At 54.7% G+C, this 21381-nt stretch overlaps 2 protein-coding genes and 1 pseudogene across 2 annotated transcripts in view; 1 reads left to right on the forward strand and 2 right to left on the reverse strand.

Annotated features, from left to right (window-relative positions):
* The window catches only part of LOC137464098 (uncharacterized), a 1364046-nt pseudogene that overhangs the window by 682018 nt on the left and 660647 nt on the right, over window positions 1–21381 (reverse strand).
* Window positions 1–21381, forward strand: part of LOC137464099 (zinc finger protein 850-like) — a 105726-nt gene that overhangs the window by 47557 nt on the left and 36788 nt on the right. Inside the window, exon 4 of the mRNA XM_068175407.1 lies at window positions 6852–7151. Within this exon, the coding sequence (XP_068031508.1) occupies window positions 6852–7151 (300 nt within the window). The remainder of the gene's footprint in view (window positions 1–6851; window positions 7152–21381) is intronic.
* Window positions 8222–10392, reverse strand: LOC137464085 (class II histocompatibility antigen, B-L beta chain-like). The gene is given in 6 exon segments (XM_068175396.1): window positions 8222–8316; window positions 8728–8939; window positions 8941–8979; window positions 9197–9206; window positions 9551–9823; window positions 10311–10392. Coding segments are annotated over 6 exon segments (711 nt in total).

The following is a 21381-nucleotide window of genomic DNA, read 5'->3' on the forward strand; positions in this document are numbered from 1 at the left end:
AGCCACCGGGGCCAATCCTTGCTGCCACTGCTGCAGCTTCAGTGCTTTCTGGGCCTGCACTGCCACAGCTGCTGGCGAAGACAATGGCACAATTCCACTCTGGGTCTCAGCCACACTCACACACTGCACTGCCTGGGATTGCACTGATGGAAAATACACCAGGTCACAGACTTGAACATTTCTAACATTTTATTTCTCTACTCAGCCTTGGTTTGCCTTGGCCTCGGGGAAGGAAATGGTAAAGGTTTTTTTTAAGGGATGTTCCACCACTCAGTGGAGATGAGTTTAACATCTCAACACTCTGGGAATGGCCCAAAAGATTCCCACAAAGATAACACCCAGCAGCAAACAGCAACCAACACCTACCCCAGACACTGCCCCCGGCAGAGCTGGAGACACCTGCTCTGGAAAAGGCTGAGAAGGAAATCCAGCAGTTCTGACCTAATGAACAGCGGAAGCCAAGAAATCCGGGTCCAATAGGAACCCAAATACTAAAAACTGCACAACTTGAAACTACAGAACATTAAACCAATGGATTTAGATTGGTTCAGACTGTATCAAGTTTGGAAACAATCCAGTCAAACCCACGTGCCATGGAACGATTTTCTCTGCACACCTGGGCTATGTGGGGATGGAATGATTTATGTAGCACATCCTGGCCAGAATCAAGGAATGCCTTGACTCGAACTCTAAACATATTGGTGGAGTTTTTCTTTTTCCTGCAGTTTCAGTGCAAAATTTATAGCAGAAGAGTATTTTTTGTAATAATCCTATTTCTATATTGTCGGTTAGGTTTGGGTCAGGGATGAGAGAATGAGTTTTTACTCTGAGGATGAGTAGAAAAAACTTAATTGCCTTGGAATTTTTTTGGTGTATGGTTGTGCGAGAGATACCAAAATTTTGGTCTGGGTTTTTTGATGTTCACCTTCAGGCTGCATTTTCCAAAACTACAAGAGATTTAAAGGTGACCATTTAACTCATAAACAGAAAATAGACGATTTGAAAGAAAAAATTAAAAAAGCAGCAGGTATTGGGGGGGAGCACACGTGAGACTGCTGAAGGCTGCTCAGGAAGAGAAGCTGCATTCCAGGCAGCCAGCAGAGGAGCTTTAGAAATGCAAATTAACACTGCTGGGGCAAAGTGGGGACAATGGACCTGCCTCTTCTTGCCTGGGGCAGGAATTGGGCTGATTCCCTCTGCCCCTCACCCCAAGCTCTGCCTGCCTGCACAGATGGAATCTGCACAGCTGAAGGCAGAGCCCATGGTGAGGATCTCTGACTCTGCAACAGAAATGGGTGAAGCTGCAAAGGGAAACAGCAAATGGAGAATGTTGTGAAAACTTCACTAAAATAAGGGGGGATCATCCCTGTGCCCACTCCAACATGTGCTGGCACTGTCTATGCTATACAGGGAGTATCAGAGCACTGGGGTTTTTGCTATAACAAGTTCAGGGAAATCAGTTGGAATTCAAGTATTTGATGATGTAATTAGACAAAAGCTGTCAATTGATGCAGCCCCGGCTGGAGGGAGCGCCCAAAAATGGGGAAAAGATGAAGGGCCACCAGAACAAATCCTACAACACCATGGACCAGCCCCTGGGAACCTGAACCAATTCATATCAGGAGACACAGAACCCATTTATTATTTCAATGTCACCATTAGATTACAAGCTGTCCTCGAAATAAGAACCAACCAGACACCTCCAGCTCCTGATCTTCCTGCCGACCCATCCACTGAAATGAGGAACACAACATTTCACCAGGGGATGGGATCAGATTATCTGTCAGCAGAAAAAACAGGAGTTTGTGGAAAACTAAATGACTCCAACTGCTGTTGGCAAAGAGATGACAAAGGAAAAGCAGTGAAAAAAGATAACACAGGAAATAGGAGAGCAGTTTATGTATTGGTCCAAACATGGAAAGGACGGGAATGGGACACAGTTTCATGGCTCCCTGGCACACCATGGGTTAAACGAATGCTGCTTCTCCTCTTCTGTGCTACAGCAACTCTCATCTTTTTACCATGCTCCACACCTTGGGAGTGCAGCTCATCCAGCAGCTGAGCCAGGGGATGCAGGTGGCAGCCAGGCCTCCTGATCCAGAAACGGCTACAAAAGGACAGGGAATGAGGGCACCGAGAATAATCCCAAAACCAAAGAGGACCCGGGAAGAACAAAACAGAGTCAATGAGTGAATCTGCCAGGAGATAGGGCCAGCGACTTGGAGATGAGGAAATAACGGGAGAAACCATCTGTTCCAATAAATGTTACAAATGGACCCAGACAGCTGCTCAAAGTCCCGCTAAACTCCTCAACTTCCCGAAGAACAAAGAGCAAACAGAGCCATGAATATCGGCTGTCATCCACAAGGAGGGGTGCATATGAACGAGGACAGGCAGCAGGCGGATCGGGAAGTCTGAACCTTCCAAGTCCCTCAGCCAGTGGGCAAAGGCAGAGGGAGATGCGGCCGGGAAAATGAGCATCCAAAGGAGGCAGCGTGCTTCAACAAGGGCAGAGAGCGCATGGCAAATGCCCCACGGCCTCTCCCTCTGCTCAGCAATCGAGTCACTTTGACAGGACTCCTCGGTCTCCTCTGGCCACAGAAACCTCCGGCGACGGGAATTTCCCCGCACGGGCCCGGCCACGGGGCAGCCACCTCTGTCCCAGCCACAGCAACCGGGACGAGCCAGCGCCGCTCCGGCAGCGGCTCCTGCCCAGGCAGCGGCGGGAAGGAGACCGCGGGCAGCCGCTCCCGCAGCGCCCTCAGCCCAGGGCCGGCACGGGCCGGACACGGCACCGCCAAGCCGCCGGAGCCCCCTGCCGCCCCCTCCGCCCGCAGCGAGCCCCGAGCCCCCGCAGAACCCGGCGCGGCTCCCACCTGCGGGTGGGAGTCAGAGATCCTCACCATGGGCTCTGCCTTCAGCTGTGCAGATTCCATCTGTGCAGGCAGGCAGAGCTTGGGGTGAGGGGCAGAGGGAATCAGCCCAATTCCTGCCCCAGGCAAGAAGAGGCAGGTCCATTGTCCCCACTTTGCCCCAGCAGTGTTAATTTGCATTTCTAAAGCTCCTCTGCTGGCTGCCTGGAATGCAGCTTCTCTTCCAGAGCAGCCTTCAGCAGCCCCACATGCCCCCCCACCCAATACCTGCTGCTTTTTTTATTTTTTCTTTCAAATCGTCTATTTACTGTTTATAAGTGAAAGGGCCAACTTTAAATCTCTTCTTGTTTTCCAAATTGCAGCCTAAAGGTTAACGTCGAAAAACCCAGAACAAAATTTTGGTATCTCTCGCACAAACATACACAAAAATTTCCAACGCTATTAAGTTTTTTCCTCTTCTCCTCGGAGTAAAAACTCATTCTCTCATCCCTGACCAAAACCTAACCGGCAATATAGAAGTAGGATTATTACAAAAAATACTCTACTGCTATAAACTTTGCACTGAAAGTGCAGGAAAAAGAAAAACTCCACTAATATATTTAGTGTTGGAGTCAAGGCATTCCTTGATTCTGGCCAGTGCTATAAGTGAAAAATGATCCAGCCAAATTAAAAAAATAAAAAGAATTTATTTTAGCAATAGAGATCTAACTTAGCCAGCCACAGGGAAAAGGACAGTGCCCAGCCCGGGATCGGCGCTGGGTGCAAGACACAGAAATCAGCCTCAGCAGAGGTTTCACTCTATGCCTCCACACCACCATCCTGGTACAAGCGATTTTTTATAGGGAAAATTTTGCCTGAGGCCAGGACTTCGGCATTCAGTCTTTTGTTTCATTTAAAGTCCCATAAGTTGATGAGATTTCTTTCTGGGCGACAATGTAGAGAAATTCAAAGTCTGGTGTAGTGGAAGCTCTTGATGAAATTTACGGGAACAGAGTATTTACATGTATCGGCCCGGGGGGATGATCCTGATGTCCATCTCGGGTCGTTCACGCGATGATCAGCGCCTGGGTGTCTCCATATCGCTTCAGATAAGGCCCATCTCCTGGCAAGCCACATCTCCTTGCTTGTAAATGGTTTCAACACACACTTAGTTTTGCCGGAGAAGGGGGGGGCTTCTAATGCCAAGAGGCACATCCTAACAACTATTTAACATTATATATATATGAAGCAAGAAAATGGCGCGAATTATACCTGTTACATATAACACCAGGATGTGCAACAGAAATCATTCCATCCCCACATAGCCCGGGTGTGCAGAGAAAATCGTTCCATGACACGTGGGTTTAACTGGATTTTTCCCAAACTTGATACAGTCTGAACCAATCTAAATCCATTGGTTTAATGTTCTGCAGTTTCAAGTTGTGCAGTTTTTAGTATTTGGGTTCCTACTGGACCCGGATTTCTTGGCTTCTGCTGTTCATCAGGTCGGAACTGCTGGATTTCCTTCTCAGCCTTTTCCAGAGCAGGTGTCTCCAGCTCTGCCGGGGGCAGTGTCTGGGGTAGGTGTTGGTTGCTGTTTGCTGCTGGGCGTTATCTTTGTGGGAATCTTTTGGGCCATTCCCAGTGTGTTGAGATGTTAAACTCATCTCCACTGAGTGGTGGAACATCCCTTAAAAAAACCTTTACCATTTCTTTCCCCGAGGCCAAGGCAAACCAAGGCTGAGTAGAGAAATAAAATGTTAAAAATGTTCAAGTCTGTGACCTGGTGTATTTTCCATCAGTGCAATCCCAGGCAGCGCAGTGTGTGAGTGTGGCTGAGACCCAGAGTGGAATTGTGCCGTTGTCTTCGGCAGCAGCTGTGGCAGTGCAGGCCCAGAAAGCACTGAAGCTGCAGCAGTGGCAGCAAGGATTGGCCCCGGTGGCTGGAGATGCCCAAGGAGGGTGCCCAGGCAGAGGATTTGAGCAGAGGATGTGTGGGCAGGCCCAGGGGCTTGCCCCGCTGTGGAGCCCTGGCTGCTGCTGCGCTGCCTTCAGTGCAGGCTCCGTGGGGGCCTCCCATGCTCCTGCTGCAGGCGGGAAGTGCAAATCTCCGGGGCTTCAGAGCCCTGGAGCCCAGGCTGAGGGGTCCCCCCGTGCTCAGCTGTGCTGGGGGCTGTTTCTGGCCTCAGGGACACTTGGCATGGGCCACGCCACTTGGCCACCAGTGGTGCTGCTTTGCCCTCCTTAGGCAGGGCCCGATGTCCTGCTTGGATGTTGGGAACAGCAAAGTGCCAAGGCAGGCTCTGTGCCAGCCCAGCTTCCTGTGGGAGAGATTTCACAAGAGACAGGACTCTGGCCACAGACTGCTTTAAATGTACATCCCTTATCCCCACCCTGCACTTGGTGGAGAATTACCAGGGTAAGGAATTCCCAAGATCAATTGCAAGGGAGAGAATTGAATATCGGCCCTGGGTCTGGCTCTTCTTCTTGCCAAAGCCAACGGCAAAAGCCGTACCCATGGCATCTTGGTTTACAGCCCTGACTCCTTCCCAGGGGCTGTTTGGGTGGGCTCTCCCCTGGCCAGGAGGGCAATGCCTCTGCCAGGTGCTTGTGGCCGACCCCGTCCCCTGGGTGCTGGGGCCCCCTAGGCCCTGGGGTTGATCCCAGAGGGGCTGTAGGAGCTGTGCCATGGCCTTTGCCTTCAGCTTGGCCTTTTGCTCATCCCTTCTTGCATTCAGCTGCTGTGCCTTTGTGCCCAAGTGCTCCAGGGCCTTCTTCTGCCACTCCTGCAGCCGCGCTCACTGCCTGTGGGTGCTCATCCTGTGAGAGCTGCTGAGCTTTGTGCAAAATCGTTCCTTTCTCCAGCGACCCAAAGCAAATGCTTAATAGAAAATCCTGATCCTTCCATGTACAATCTGCAGCTCCCAGCGTTCCCCACGTGGAACCCACCTGTGACCCCCTTGGCCCCCTCGCCCCTGCGAGGGGAATTTGGGGAGGTGGGAGTGGGGCAGCGCCAAGGCTGGGCCCCCCCGCGCTGTCCTGGCGGGAGCGGCTGCAGTGGGGACCGAGTGCGGGCGGAAGCGGCCGAGAGCCCAGCGCTGCCCCAGCCCGACCTGCCCCAGCTCCATCCCTGCCCCTGCGCTGGGATGCTGTGGGTCTGGGGGGAAGAGGGAGCCGGCAGTGGGTGCTGGGCCTGGGGGCAGGAGGAGAAGGGAAGGAGAAGCACGGTGGAGGAACAAAATGGTCAAAGGATGGACGTGGCAGGAGAAGGTGGGATTGTGCAGGAGAAGGAGGAATAGCAGGAGGAAGAGGAGTGTGAGGAAGAGCAGAGACACAGGAGGAGGAGCAGAAACAGGAAGCAGCACAAGGTTCCACCCCTCCCTGTGTCTGCAGCCTCCCCCCAGCCCCAGGAGCGCTGCTCCCCCCACATGCAGCAGGTGACTGTGGAGGGGGATCCAGGATTTTCACGGGGTGAATCTTGGTGTTTCTGAGCATTCTTGGGCTAAATGTTGGTGCTTTGGTTTTATGTGGCAGCTGAATCTTTATCTTTTGGAGGAGGTTTTTGCTGAATTATGAGGTTTGGGGTGTTTTTGATCTGTGTCTTGAAGTTTGCAGGATTTTTGGGCTGAATTTTGGTGTTTTGGAGGTTCTTACGTACAAAAACTTACCAATGACTTCCTGAGATGAACTTGGGCAAGGAGGAACTTCCAGTCCAAGGTGCTCTCCTCTTGTTTTTTCCCCAAACCAGGAGTTTTCATTCCCGTGGCGTGGCTGGATGCAGGAGGAGGAAAAGCCCCGGAGATCCTGCAGGAGGAGGGGCTGCAAACCCAGCCCAGGGAGCTGCGGGGAGGAAGGAGCCCCTCTGAGCCAGGAAGGTGGCCGGAGATCCAGGCAGAGCTCAGAGCTGGAGAAAAAGCCACATGGCAGGGAGAAGCCACACAAGTGCTTGGAATGTGGACAGGGTTTCAGGTTCAGCTCCAAGCTTATTGAGCACCAGAGGATCCACACTGGGGAAAAGCCCTACGATTGTGGGGAGTGTGGGAAGAGGTTCAGAAGAAGCTCAGCCCTGATCCAGCACCAGGTGGTCCACACTGGGGAACGGCCCTACAAGTGTGGGGAGTGTGGGCAGGGATTCAGCCACAGCTCCACCCTGATCCGGCACCAGGTGATCCACACTGGGGAACGGCCCTACACCTGCTTGGAATGTGGGAAGAGCTTTGGGTGGAGATCTGCCCTGAGAAGACACCAGCGCATCCACACTGGGGAGAGGCCCTATGAGTGTCCCCAGTGTGGGAAGAGGTTTCACACCAGCTCCGATCTCCTCAGACATGAGCGGATTCACACAGAGGAGAGGCCCTTCCGCTGCCCCGACTGCAGGAACGGCTTCAAGCAAAACTCCCACCTCACCGTGCACTGGCGCATCCACACCGGGGAGAGGCCCTATGAGTGTGGGGAGTGTGGGAAGCGCTTCTCACAGAGCTCAACCTTGACCAAACACCAACGGAGGCACCACTCACGCTTTGAGTGCCCCGAGTGAGGGCAGAGCTTCATGCTCTTCTCCAGCTCCATCCCCCATGGGAGGATCCGGGCTGGATGATCCCCAGTGACCCCCGTTGGGCAGAGCCCTGGTGCCCCCGAATGGGGAATAAAACAGAGAGTTAAACAATGGAGCTGATAAAGGGGCCGATATCTGAGGCCTGACTGAGCAGAAACTGTGGGAGACACAGACACAGTTTAAGTGTCCCTGGGCAAGAAGTGACCAAGCAACCTGTTGTGAGACTTTGTGATAAGATAATGTTCCCAGGTGCCGTGATGTCATGAAGAATGTGTAACCAATGGGAAATTGTTAGCAAACATCGAGCCCTATCTGAGCACCACACAAGTAAAACCCTGTATAAACACCTGATACCCTCAATGAAATTGGCTTCTGGTCTAAACTCGGCTGTCCCCGTCTCTCCATCGTGGATAAGCCCTGTTGTGGGTGATCCCCGTTGGGTGGGGGGAAGGTGTTGGAGGGATTTCTTTCCCTTCTCCTTGTGCTGCTGTGTTTGGTTGGTAATAAATTCCCTCCGTGTGCCCAGGCTGAGTACCCCCAAGTCCTTCCCCACTGCCCCCCATAAACTGGACTGGGTTTAACTGGGAAGCTTTACTGGGAAGACTGGGAGCAGGCGGGCAGGGGCAGAGTGACAGCAGGGTTGGGGGGGGACACACGACCCCCCCAAAAATCAGCGTGGGGATGAAGCGGGGGGTCCCGGCCGGGCCCGAGACCACGGGGAGGGACTGCAGCCGGCGGCGGCTCAGGAGTTCTGTGTGCAGAGAAATGGGGGTGACACCAGGCTGGGGGCCCCGGGGAAGGAGCACACAAGCTCCTAGAAGCTGAGCCCCAGCACCAGGAAGACGAAGCCTAACTCGGAGCCCCCGATCCCTGACAGCATCTTGCTGCGGGCGGCATCCAGTGGCATCTCTGGGGGGTCTGCAGGGGTAAGGACCTCCCAAAACCTCTCAGAGACACCCCAAACCCTGTCCCAGTCCCTTCCCAGCCTCACCAGGACTCACCCTGACCCCTCCTAGTCTCTTCCCAGCACAACCAACCTCATCCCAACCTCTGCTTTTCCATCCCCAATCTCCTTCCAGCTCCTCTAGACTCACTCCAATCCTTCCCAGTCACACCCAGCACCTCCAAACTCCCTCCCAGTGTCCAGCAGGACCGCCAGAAGCCCATCCCACCCTCCCCAGCATCCTTGAAATCACTTCTCAGCCCTTCCACACCTCCAAGCCCCTCTCCCAGCTGAAACCAGGCTGTCTCCAACTCCCTCCCAGTTGCTCCCAGCACATCCCAGTGGCTCTGGCAGCGCCCCCAATTCCTCCCTTGTACCCCACTGCCGGCTCAGGGAGTGCTCCAGGCTGATGTGCTCCACCTGCCAGCTGCAGGTGAGCCCGCGCCAGGGGGGTGTTTCCAGCAGCGCCAGGAGCTGGTAGGTCCAGTCCTTGTTGGGGACCATGTCGGTGGCCTCCACAGAGAGCTCCTGCTGGCCCTGGAACCACCTCAGCTGGGTGTGGACAGTGTAAAAATCCATCACGTAGCAGCCCCGGCTGGGAGCTCGAGGGCACCAGCGAGATGGATACGCTGGGGGACATTGGGAGAGAGCGGGAACAGACTGGGATCAGCTGGGGGGAACTGGGAGAGAGAGGGGAGGGGTGGGGTGGCCTTGGGAGGGACTGGGAATGGACTGGGAAGGACTGCGGAGGCACTCGGAGAGATGGGAGGGGATGGGGGGCACTGGGAGGGAGGATGGAGGTCTAGGAGTGAACTGGGAATGAACTGGGAATGGACTGGGAGGGACTGGGGCGGCACTGGGAGGAACTGGGAACGAAGTGCGCGGCACTGGGAGGCCGAGTCCAGTGCGGGGCACTCGGCGCTGCGGGTCTGCCTGGCAACTGATGAGTCATCAGAGACACGCGCTCTGATTGGCTGAGAGGCGGCAGCACCACGCTAGGCTGAGATGGACAGCCGGGAGGCACTGGGAGAGACTGGGATGGACTGGGAGAGCCACGGGGGTCAGTGGCAGCGACACAAGGTCTCGGGGATGGGCACAAGGAGGGCTGAGGGCTCTGGGCCGATTCCAGGGAGGTTTTGAGGGGCTCCAGGGTCATTGCCAGGGCAGGGCCCGAAGGGACACGCTCTGCCCCGCGCTCACCTCGGCGCTCCGTGAGGAACGGGCTGAGATACTCGTGGTTGTACCGGCACAGCCAGTCCGCCGCAGCCCTTTTTTGCTGCATAACGTCTGGGTCGCTGTTCCAATACCTGGCTGCTGTCTCCCCATAGGGGGTGAACCCCAAAAAGTGCCCCACGTCGCAGTCGAACATCGCGTACTGCTCCCGATTGTAGATGAACCTGCTCAGGTACCTCACCTTCTCCGTGCCGTTCATGAAGTGACACTCGGACTTTCCCACGTACTGGAACACCCCTGTGTGTGCAGGACACAGGTCCGGGGGTGCCCCCCCAGCAGCCCCAGAGCTCCGGGATCCACCCCGGATCCCCACTCCGCACCCCCTGTGCCCCGGGGCCGCCTTGGATCCCTCCTGCCCGAGCTGCCACTTCCACTTTTCCACCCTTCCACACTTCCCCTTCCACATCCTCTCCCCTCCGACTTTCAGCCTCTCCCCAGATGAGTTTTGGGGTGCCATTTACTCCTTTACCTCTTTCCCAACCTTTTAAACACAATTTCCCAAAAGCCAAGCCCCCCTTCCCGCTCAGTTTTGGGGTCCTACCCTCCCCTTTTCCCCACTTTCCCACCCTCTCCCGACCCTTCCTCTCCTGCCCCCAATCCTCAGCCCCTCCCGCTCTTCCTTTCGGGGTCCCCTCCTCCTCCTGCCCCTGCAATTTCGGGCTCCCACCGCCCCCTTTTCCCCATTCTCCCCCCTGTCCCACCGCCTCCCGCCCCCCCCGCTCTCCCGAGAGCTCCGCGCCCGCAGCCGGGGGGGCTCCCAGCACCACCAGTGCCACCAGTACGGCCCCAGCTGCCGCCACTCGCCCCATGGCCAGCGCCGCCCAGGGAGCACCAGCCCCAGAGCGGCCGCGCTGCGCTGGCAGCACCAGTCCGGAGCAGCGCGGGCTCAGCAGCGCCGCGCGCTCTCATTGGCTCCGAGCACTTTTGGGCACCGATTGCCGAGGCTCTGCCACACAACCGATGACTCCTCAACTCCTCGCGCTCTCATTGGCTGCAGCGCGTTTTGGCTGCGTTTGGATTGGCTGAGCGGTTCCGGGACGCTGCAGCCCCGGCTGGGGCTTTTCCAGGCACGGGGAGCCTTGGGGCGCTGCGCAGCTGGGAGCTCAGCTGTGCCCAGAAATGTGTGCCCGGCTGCGCGGGGTCTCAGGGGTGCCCGTGGCGAGGGGTGACGCTGGCCCCATGCCAGGCACCCCCCAGAGCCGCTCTGTCCCTGCCCCCCGCAGCCGCACAGGGACAGAAAATGGAACCGAGGGTTCCTGCCTGGGGACAAGGAGCGGGAGAGATCCCTCAGCAAATCCGGCACGGGCACAACTGACCCGGCCCGGGCACAGGGAGGGAATTTATTACCAACCAAATCACACCAGGACAAGGAGAGGGGAAAGAAATCTCTCCAACACCTTCCCCCCACCCAACCGGGATCACCCAGAACGGGGTCACCGGGGCTCTGCCCAACGGGGCTCACTGGGGATCATCCAACGTGGATCCTCCCATGGGGGATGGAGCTGGAGCAGCGCACGAAGCTCTTCCTGGACTCGGGGCACTCTCAGGGCCTCTCCCTGGTGTGGAAGTGCTGGTGAGTGACGATCTCTGAATTCCACCTGAAGCTCTTCTGACATTCCAAGCACTCATAGGGCCGTTCCCCAGTGTGGATCCTGTGGTGCTTGGTGAGGTCAGAGGTCCCACTGAAGCTCTCCCCACACTCCCCACACTCACAGGGCCTCTCCCCAGTGTGGGTGTTCTGGAGTTCCATCAGGGTGGAGCTGCAGCTGAAACCCTGCCCACATTCCAAGCAGGTGTGAGGTTTCTCCCTGCCATGAGGCTTCTCCACCAGCTCCGAGCTCCGGCTGGATCTCTGCCATCTTCCTGGCTCAGGGCGGGGAGCTCTTTCCTCCCTGCAGCTCCCTGGGCTGGATTTGCAGCCTCTCCTTCTGCAGGATCTCCAGGGCTTTTCCTCCTCCTCCATCCAGCCACACCCTAGGAATGACAAATCCTGCTTTGGGGAAAACCAAGGTGGGAGCACCTTGGAATAGAGGCTCCTCCTGCCCAAGTCCATCCCTAGAACTCAGCAGGAGTCTTGTGTCCATGGAAATCTCCACTATATCAAGGTTCAGCCCAAAACAACTCTCCCAGGAGTTCCCTATCTCTGATCTCTCCACTTTTGGCATTCCAGAGGTTTCCTTTCCCTGGGATGATGGGGGTCTAATGGCTCCAGGGATTCCCCCTTCTCCGGTGTCCTGATTAGGGATGATTCAAGGGCTTTTGGGGGTCCATGGGGTCCCTTCTCCCGTGATGATCTACTTTGAGATCCCCAGGGGTCCCAGGGGTCCCTCGTCTCCAGGCTCCCCCCCTTTCCAGCCAGCCGGGGTTCCCCCAGCTCCAGGATCACCCCTCTCTGCTCCCCCCACTCTGGGGGTCCCAGGGGTTGCCCCTTCTCATCTGCCCCGGGGGTCCCCAGGACCAATTTCCTCCCCCTGGTGGCCCTGGGCAATGGCCACGTGGACTCCCAAAGATCCCCCCAAGGGGCTCAGCTCTGGGGTCCTGCAAGATCCAAACCTACACACACACACAGAGAAAGAAAAAATTCTCAGAGGGTTTATTTGGGGCTCCCAGATGATATTTGGGGCTCAATTCCACAATCTGCAAGCTCCAAACACACCCCAATAAAAAAACCCTCTCGGGGACTCCCCGATAGATTTGGGACGAGCTCCCCCTCCCACCTGCAGGATGAGCTGGGGGCGATGGTACCGGGGCCAAGGGTGCTGCGGCCACAGGGGGCACTGGAACCTCCTGTTTCTCCTCCTTTTCCTGCTCCTGCTCCTCCTCTTCCTGCTCCTCCTCTTCCTCTCTCCCTCCTCCTCCTCCTTCCTCATCCCACCTCCTCCCCAGTTCCTGCCTTCTCTATATTTAGAGTGGAGAACCTTGCTTGTTTTTAGAACGAGAACAAAGATCCCAGATGGAACACGGCTTGCTGGTTTTAGCCAGAAGTGTCAGTGACTAAAGGTCATGTTTCCTCTGCTTTGGTGCCGTCCTTGTTCCTCCTCAGTGTTCAGGCTGGGCTATGGGGTGTCCTTGTTTGCTGCATTTTCAGAGCTCCTCCTGGATCCTTTGGGCAACAGGCTGTGCCCTGGGAGGGCTCTTTGTGCTCCTTTGTGACACAGGAGAACCTTCCAGGCGGTTTCTGCGTGAGCTGCTGCTGTGATGTCACAGGAGCACTGCCACGTCCCCGAGGTGTTCCCGTTGCTGTGGCACACGGAGGCCTCAGTGTCCAGAGTGGCTCTGGGCACTGCTCGTTGCCAGAGGATCCTCCTGCCCGAGGCATTCTCAGCAGCCAGCCCAGCCCTGACGGGTGTCCTTCTGTGCCTGCAGGGCTACAGTCTGCAGACGTGTGCAGCGCAGCCAAAATGATCCAGCACGTGGCTGCTGCAGTTTGCACGCTGTACTCTGTGGCGTATGCGGGGTATTTTTTAACCCACTTGGCACGTAAGTCGAGGTTTTCCCTCGGTGCTGTGGCTTTGGGCTTGCTGTGTGCTTGCTGTTCTTCCTCTGGGCCTGAGCTGACTTTGGAACCAAATTGCCATGAAGACACCATTGCTCTGGGAGAGGTCCTGGCAGCAGCTGCAGCTGGAAAAGGGGGTGTCTGCAGCCAGCGGGGCGTGCACAGCATTTGCAATGAGCCCTGGGGGGTTCTGTTCCCTCAAGCGGGGAGTCTGTGGCAGCAGAGCCTGGAACTGCCTGTCCAGCCAAGAGCTGACCCAGCCCAGTATTTTGTGCTGTTCTCTTGCTGTGTGAAGGGACTGTGGCTCCTGGAGGGACGCTGTGAAAGCAAAATGCTCTCTCGGGGTTGCCTTGCTCCGGGGCATTTCCCACCACAGGCAGTTTTTTTCCTGACAGCATCTGGTTCATGTTCCCTCTCCCGTTGCAGGGCACCTCATGAGTGGATCCCGAGCAGCTCCTCCTTCGGTGAGTGGGAAAGGAACCTTTGGCGTTTGGAATTGTGCAGCAAGTTGTGAGCTCAGCATGTGGCAGCCGTGTGCCAGCCTGGGAGGCTGAAGGAAAGTTCCTGTCAGTGTCCTTGCAGCACCAAAGGGATCCCTGGGAGTTTTCTCCTTTTCTTTCTGTCCACAGGGCACAAAAGCAGCACCAGAACCTCCTATGGCTTCCTCTGCTTCCAAAGAAGTGGCCAAAGAGGAGGAAGGCCGCAGTGTGCTTCCCGCTGTTCCAGGGGACGATGGTGAACGTCCCTCAGTGCCGGGAGATGACAATGAACTTCCCGCTGCTCTGGGAGACGAGGGCGAATATCCCGCGCTGTGGGAACAAAACGGCGAGGCTCCTGCGGTGTGGGACAAGGACAGTGGACATCTCCCGGCGTGGGACGATGACAGAGGACATCTTGTGGCTTGGGAAGAGGAGGGTGAACTTCCCCCAACATGGGAAGAGGACAGTGAACGTCGCCCGGCTTGGAATGATGATGGCGAACCTGCAGCGTTTTGGGAAGAGGACGGAGAAGCTCCCTGTGCTTGGGAAGAGGACACTGAACCTCCCTCGGCTGTGGGATCCTGGGCTGAACATTCTGACAGCAGCACAGCCCTGCAGCCAGAGGGGAGAGGGGAGTGGTGCCTGATGCAGCTGAGTACGTCTGCTGTGTTCCTGTGTGCCAGAGCAGGGTGCTGTGTGTGTGTCTCGGCATCAGCTGCACCCAGTGCTGCTCTGCAGCTGAATGTGCCAGGGTCATTTCTTGTCCTTCCCCAGCTGAGACCAAGGGGCTGACGGCCCCAGGGAGGGGGGCTGCATTCTGGCTCTGCTGCAAGGCGGGGTCTCACTCTGGGAGGGAGCGTCTTCCACGTGGTTTCTTTCAGGGAACACCGTGAGCCTGGCGGAGCCTGCCGAGAAATACCTGGAAGTGGAGCAGATTGGCCAAGGGTAAGTGCACGGCAGTTACTTCTGCACAAGCAGGCCCAGGTGTTGTGCTGGTGCAGGATCAAGTGAGAAGTCAGGAGAGCTCCAAACACCTCCAGACACTGGGGTTCAACCCTGCTGTCCCTCAGTCCTGATCAGAATTGATACCTGTGCTCAGAAGGCACCGTCAAAGGCCCCTGAGGCTGGCAGTGTCCTGCCTGCAGCAAGGAGCAGGACCTGGAAGATCTTCTGTCCCTGCAATTGGATTGCCTAGGCAGGAAATGGAAAAGGATGGAATGCATTCTTTTCCAGTTCTTTAGACACCCATTGCTCACTTCAGGTTTTGAACTAAAGCAGTTCAGCGTGGGCATTTGGAATTTGCTCCAGCCCAATTCCTTGGTGTTGGGTCTCAGTTTTCTCTGGCACACCTTGCATGGCAGAGGGCTGGTGGCTGCTGCGCTGTTGTTGGAAGGGTCGATGCCCCCAGGTGTTTGTGAACGCTGCAGGCAGCAGAGATCTCCTGTCTGGGCTGGCTTTCACTGCCAGGGCCTAAAGCGCTGCTTCTTCCTTCTCTGCTGTTTTGTCTCCAGGGCTTTTGGAACAGTTTCTAAAGGACTCGACATGGCCACTGGAGGAGAGGTCAGTGTCAACACGCCCAGCACGTCTGGCAGCTCTCCAGGGCTCTCCCCTCTGCTGGCAGCTGTGGCTGCAGCTTTGGGGGCCAGCAGAGCTTTCCTGCACAGGCTGCTCCTCTGCAGGCAGAGCCGTGTCAGCCTGCAGAGCACAGCTGGGACAGGCTTGGTCCTTCTGAAGTGCCCAAAGGAATGCAAAGAGGGCAATGGATGTGTGTGTTTGGTTTGTTGTGCAATCCCAGCCAGAGCAGTTGCATCTGAAATCATGACCCAATCCCATAGAACTACTTAAGGGTTCCCGGCAGTTTCACTCTGTTTGCACAGAACCAGAATTACCGCCTGCGTGCAAAATGTGTTTGAACAATAATGAGAGTGTTGAGGCCATTTGAGAAGACTGTAGGTGCAGAGAATGTGGTTAGAGATTGGAGGCTGACAGCTGAGGGGCCATTTCTGCAGAGCCTGCAAGGCCAAATGTCTCTGGCCATGTGTCCTGTAAGCAGCCCCCAGCAAGCAGAGCAATGGGCTGTGGGAATGGCACTTGCTGAGCTCTGGTGTCCCATCCCAAGGCAGTTTGGCACAGCCCGGCTCCGTCGCTCCAGAAAGACTCGCTCCGTGTTTGCTGCGGCCTCCTGCCACAGACTCCTCCAGTGAAAGGTCTGCAATGTCCCTTCAGGTGGCCATAAAGAAAATGAGTCTGAGAGGGCAGAACAGGGAACGAGCTGTGAATGAGCTCCTGCTCCTGAAGGACAAGAAGAACCCCAACATTGTCAGCTCTTTGGACAGGTGAATGCTTCAGGCCTTATCCCGTGCCCGGGCCCTGCCTTAACCTTTCCTGGCATCCGTAGTCTGTAGCCTGATTTGAAAATGCCTGACCCAGCCGTATCTTCCCAAAACAACAGCCTGGCAGTTCGCTCCCTCTGTGTGCTTTTGTTGCTTTGGTTTGGTTTTCCCTTCAAGTTGACCCTGTTTTCTGTGTCTTACAACAAGTGCTGATAAACCACAGCAGAAATTATTTCCCTTGGCTTCTTCTTTCCAGCCCTTTCCTATTGCTGCAGATGCCAGGAAGACCAGGTTCTTGTTCCCAGAAATGCCTCGTTTGTCCATTTGTCACTGGCCTTGCCTGTTTCTGAAGGGACTTTCTGAAAGATTTTCTGACCCCTTTTGTCCCAAGTGCTGCCCGGCCTCCTCCCCTGGATAACCCTGGGAGCTGTGTTGCCTTGTTCTGCAGGGAAGGGTGGAACTGATGAGTTCAGAAGCTGAACCAGCTGGGGGCCAGTGTTGTGGTTCCACATTGATCTGGGCCTTTGCTAAACTGCATTTTTCACCTGCTTGCCATCTCAGGCCTCTCCTTTCTCACAGGGGTCTCCTCCTTTAGACTGTACAGATCCCAAGGGCTGTGCAGCCTGGCAGGAATGTCTCTCCATCGGATTCTGTCCTCATTGACAAGTGGCCTGGCAACAAAACTCCACTCCAGGCTTTTCCATGGGGGAATTGAGCACTGCACATTGGTCTCCATGCCACTGCTTTCCTCTTCCAGCTTCCTTGTCGATGGAGATCTCTGGCTGGTGATGGAATACATGGATGGAGGAACTTTGCAGGACGTTGTCAGACAGACACGCATGGCTGAAGGAGAGATGGCAGCTGTCAGTCGGGAGGTGAGGGATCCTGCCTGTGACTGCCATGCCTTGGACACGATGGTCCTTCCCAGTAGGGCGTGAGAGCAGGAGTGGCTGCAGGCTCAGGGCTTTGTTTCTCTGTTGTTTTTATGAGTTGGAGAAGAAAGAGCCCCTGCAGTGAACGGCCTGCCAGCAGCACTGCACTTCTACTCTGTTCTTGTTCTCTTTCCTGCTGTTGTGGCACTCTCTGTCTGTTTTGGATTTGATGTGCTGTTCTCAGCTTTGCCCTGAACCGTTTGCCTGGAGCTTGTCTGCACTGCACTCCTGGCCTGTCACAGCAAAGTCGCTGCTGGCAGAATTCTAAACTGTCCTTTCTTGTGTGATATATTCCGGCCATTGGTTTTTACCCTCGTGTTTCTTGTTCTCTCTCAGTGTCTGCAGGGCCTGCATTTCCTCCATTCGAACCGGGTGATCCACAGAGATCTGAAGAGCTCCAACATCCTTCTGGGCATGGACGGCTCTGTCAAGCTGGGTGGGTGTTCCTGGCCAGGCACGGCGCTCCCGGGGTGCGGCTGTGGGGCTGCTTCCCAGTGACGGCCAGAGCCCCACAAGGGCTGCTGGGGGCACTGCCCGGCCCCTGCTGCCAGCTGAGAGCGGCTGCCCCTGCAGAGAGCTCAGGAGAGGAGCAGGCTGTCAGGGGTGCCTTTGCTCTGGGAATGGCCCTCCCAGAGGGGCAGGAGTTGGAATCTGAAGCTCCAAGGGAATCAGTAAGAGTGACTGCACGAAAGCTGAGGGTTTCTTTAAGGGTCCAGTTCAGTTCCATCTTTCCTTGGCTACAGCCCTGAGTACTTTTCCAGCTGACTTCACTGCTGCATTCTCAGACGGAGAGCGGGGAGTCTTTGTGCTTGGTTTCCTCATTCCAGCTGCCTTTGACAGTGTTTGTTTCTGTCCTCAGCTGATTTTGGCCTCAGCGCTCAGCTCAGCCCTGAGCAGGACCAGCGCAGCTCCATGGTGGGCACTGCTCACTGGATGGCCCCAGAAGTTGTCACCAGTTCTCCTTACGGCCCCAAGGTGGACATCTGGTCCTTTGGAATTGTGACCATCGAGATGGTGGAAGGAGAACCTCCTTACTTCAAGGAAACGAGGGCCATGGTAAGAGGCCAATTCTCCCGTGGTTGCAGAGGCCTGTGAGCACAGGGTGACCCTGCACTGGGAGCAGCAGCTGGAGGTTTCTGCACATGGGGAAGGGAATTCCCAGAGGACTGGAGCCTCAACACAGACACATATTCTGCAGTCTCCAGACACAATTCGCTTTGGGATTTACGTTGTTGCAATTCTTCTGGCTGTGAGGATGACCTGAAAATGTGAAGCAAGTGCACCAACTCTTTACAATGGCTGTGGCAGCACCAGGGTTTGGGTTTTTTGGTTGGCATAGAAAAATGAGCTGTGAGCAGCATCTCTGCCAGGGAGGAAAGTGCCCCTGGAGCTGGGGCTGGGAAGCCGGGGTCGATGTGAGCACTTGTGGGTGGGAAGGAAGCTGGCAGAGCGCTGAGTTTGCTTTTCCTGCAGGCTCGCGCTCTGATCCGGCAGAACGGGACCCCGCAGCTGCAGGAGCCCAGGCGCCTGTCGGCTCTGCTGCGGGACTTCCTCGAGTGCAGCCTGGAGCCGGACGAGGAGCGGCGCTGGTCTGCCCAGGAGCTGCTGCAGGTGAATGCCAAGCGGCTGCAGGGGAAGCAGCAGCGCCAGGGAGGGGTTTTCTTGTGGGGCCCCCTCTGATGGTCTCCGGTCTCGCTGCTTTCCACACGCAAAGCAAGCAGAATCCTCGCCTGGTTTGGCTTGGCAGGGGCCTTTCGAGGTCATCTGCACCTGGGGCCCCACAGCGAGCAGGGCCATCTTCAAGCAGCTCAGGTGGCTCAGAGCCCTGCCTGACCTGAGCTTGGATGTTCCCAGGGAGGAGGCACCTCCCACATCTCTAGGCACCTTCTGTCCGTGCTTCCCCACTCTCCTGCTAAAAAAATTCTGCCTCAGACCTAATCTGAGCCTGCTTCCCTCTCCTGAGTTTCAGACCATTTCCCTTTGTCCTGTTGCAACAGAGCCTGTGAGGAAGTTGACTCTGGAAAGTAACGGTTCATTTCTTTCTTTTTTCTCCTTTGGGCAGCACCCATTTTTATCATCAGCCAAGCCTCTCTCCAGCCTGACCCCTCTGATCACTGCAGCAAAGCAACTGAGGCAGCAGCGGAGGAGCTGAAGCACTGGAGGACAGATTTTAGTCACAGTAGTTAGTTAGGACAACTAGTTAGTTATGGTAGTTAGCAGTGCCAGTTAGTTATGGTAGTTAGTAGTGCTAGTTGGTTAAGGTAGTTAGGACAGCCTGTTTGTTATGGCAGTTTTTTGAATAAAAACTCTCTTCAACCTCAACTCCCTTGACGTGTCCCTTCCTTCTCCCTGTGTGACTCAGCTGCCCGGAGCAATGTGAGGGGAGAGCGGGCCCAGCCTCGCCCAGAGCTGAGCCCCAGCAGAGCCCTGGCAGAGCCCAGAGCATCCTCGGCATCTGCAGAGTCAGCCTGGAAGGAGGCGCTTGGAGCCTTCTCGGCTGCACCCGACTCTTGGTTACAAACTGTGGGTGGTGGAAAATGCCACCGGCTCTGCAAGAGGGCAGAAGGGGCCCGGGGAAGGCCCAAGTGCTCCATGCAAGGGAAAAACCTGCCCTGGGTTTGTTATAAAGAACTATGTAGTCGGTGGCTTTTGCTATTATGTCTTGACTTCTGCAAATTATTCCTAATCACAACATGAAAGATGAGCTGATTTTGATACACTACAGTTTGTAATCACTTTTAACTGCTTTTGCTGTCGTACAATTTGTCGGCTCTTTGTGGCCATTGCGCTGTCCCCTGTGTCGCTCAAATCCTCAGAACATCATTCATGGATGATATTTTAGTTTGTGGACAGTGTGAAAAACATACATTATAGTTTTGGCTTTTGCAAAGTATTGAAGTGGATGCTACGTGTTTTGCATTAGAATGTTAACTTTTGCAGAAGTTGCTGCAGTTGTGAAATAATAACTAATGCTTTTATTTTTGTAACTAACTGACAAGAACAACTCAGAGATATTTGTGAAACAGCTAATGTTGATTTAAAGTACTTGTGGAAGTAGCTAAAACCGTCTGCATGGCCAGATAACATTTAAGGAACGGGTGTGATGAGGACCCCTGCCGCTGACCCTTCGACTGTCAATAACTGTCGCCTGCTGATGTGGAAACCCAGGGCACTGGGAATATTTCTCTGTCTGCTCTGGGGTGTCCTGACCCCCAGGGGAGCATTGACTTTGACCCTCGTTCATGGAGAAAACTTCCAAAGCCTCAAGGTAAACTAGAAACCACAAAAGTGTGAAAGAGATTGTAGAGAATTGTAGAGACTACTGTAGTATTTCACATGGGTGAGACATTTAGGTTTTAGGATTTTTAGTATGTTATAGATGGGTTCAAGATGGAGGATATAGGGTGTTGTCTTGAGTTCCCTTCTTCTTTCTTCTTCCTCTTTCTTCTTGCCTTTAGCTGGTATCTTGTAAATGGGTAGAAAAATCCACATGAAAAATCCGGGTCTTTAGGGCTCAGTTATTGGGTTAGAAAGGAAAATAATTTCGGTGTCCCTTCTTAACTGGGTAGCTTAGTTTTTGATTAGACTTAAAATGCCTTGTAACAAGAGATTGTTGGCCATTTTTTGCTGTTTTTCCTGCACGCAGAGTCTGGTGCAGACAGTGTGATGAAGTTTTGATAAGGTAACAATAAACAGAAGCTGAAGACCAAAGAAGTCCAATGCATCTCTCCTTCCTGACACAGAACTGCTCCAGGAGGGTCTCCCCTGCCAGGGGAGCCCCCAGGGAGTTGCCCAACTTGGGGCCTGCAGACTCACAGCTGAAACCAGGGATCAGGGGGCTGTTGTGAGGAAGTGACACACAACCCTCAGAACAACAATCAACGATTCCTGCACGTACTCTAGAAAGGCGGTTGGGGGTCAAACCAACATCAAGAGTTCCTGGAACAAGTAAACGAGTTCAAAGAAATCTTTCAATGTGTACAATCTTTATCAATCTGTTTTTGAACAATACAATGGAAAAAATAGATAAGAAGAGTTGCTATGGCTAACCAGTGTGCCTCTGGCCATTGCCAAGCACCCACTGCTGTTATTGATTTGTCTCTAATTATGCCTTCTTAAAGTTTTAAAAATTCTAAAGCATGAGGCTCATTTCTCACCAAACCCAAGGTACTCACCCCTTGCTTTCTTGCAAGCCATTGCCAATCCTCAATTTCATCTGGGTGGAGGAGAATGATGCTGCAATGAAAACAAGGAAAAGGAAGATGCACTGCTGTGGAGGCCCAGGAGCCTACCATCAGAATCTCAGTCCCTCAGCTCTGGAGGACTGGTCCCAAACAAGAATAGATTTCAAGGTTATGGGGAGAAGCTTGCTTCTCCCATAGATCTTTGCAGGCACATGCTGATTTCTGTAAAGTTATGTTACCCCATTGGCCCGTTGGCCTAATTACCCCAGTTCAACCCCTGTCACCTATTTTGGTTAGTCCCTAGAATGTTCTCCTCTCTCTGTCCCTCCACTGGCCCAAGTTTACTGCATTTCCCTGCCTCTGTTTCCCTATTA

The sequence above is a fragment of the Anomalospiza imberbis genome, chromosome 36 (assembly GCF_031753505.1).
Source record: "Anomalospiza imberbis isolate Cuckoo-Finch-1a 21T00152 chromosome 36, ASM3175350v1, whole genome shotgun sequence".
Classification (NCBI taxonomy): Eukaryota; Metazoa; Chordata; class Aves; order Passeriformes; family Viduidae; genus Anomalospiza; species Anomalospiza imberbis.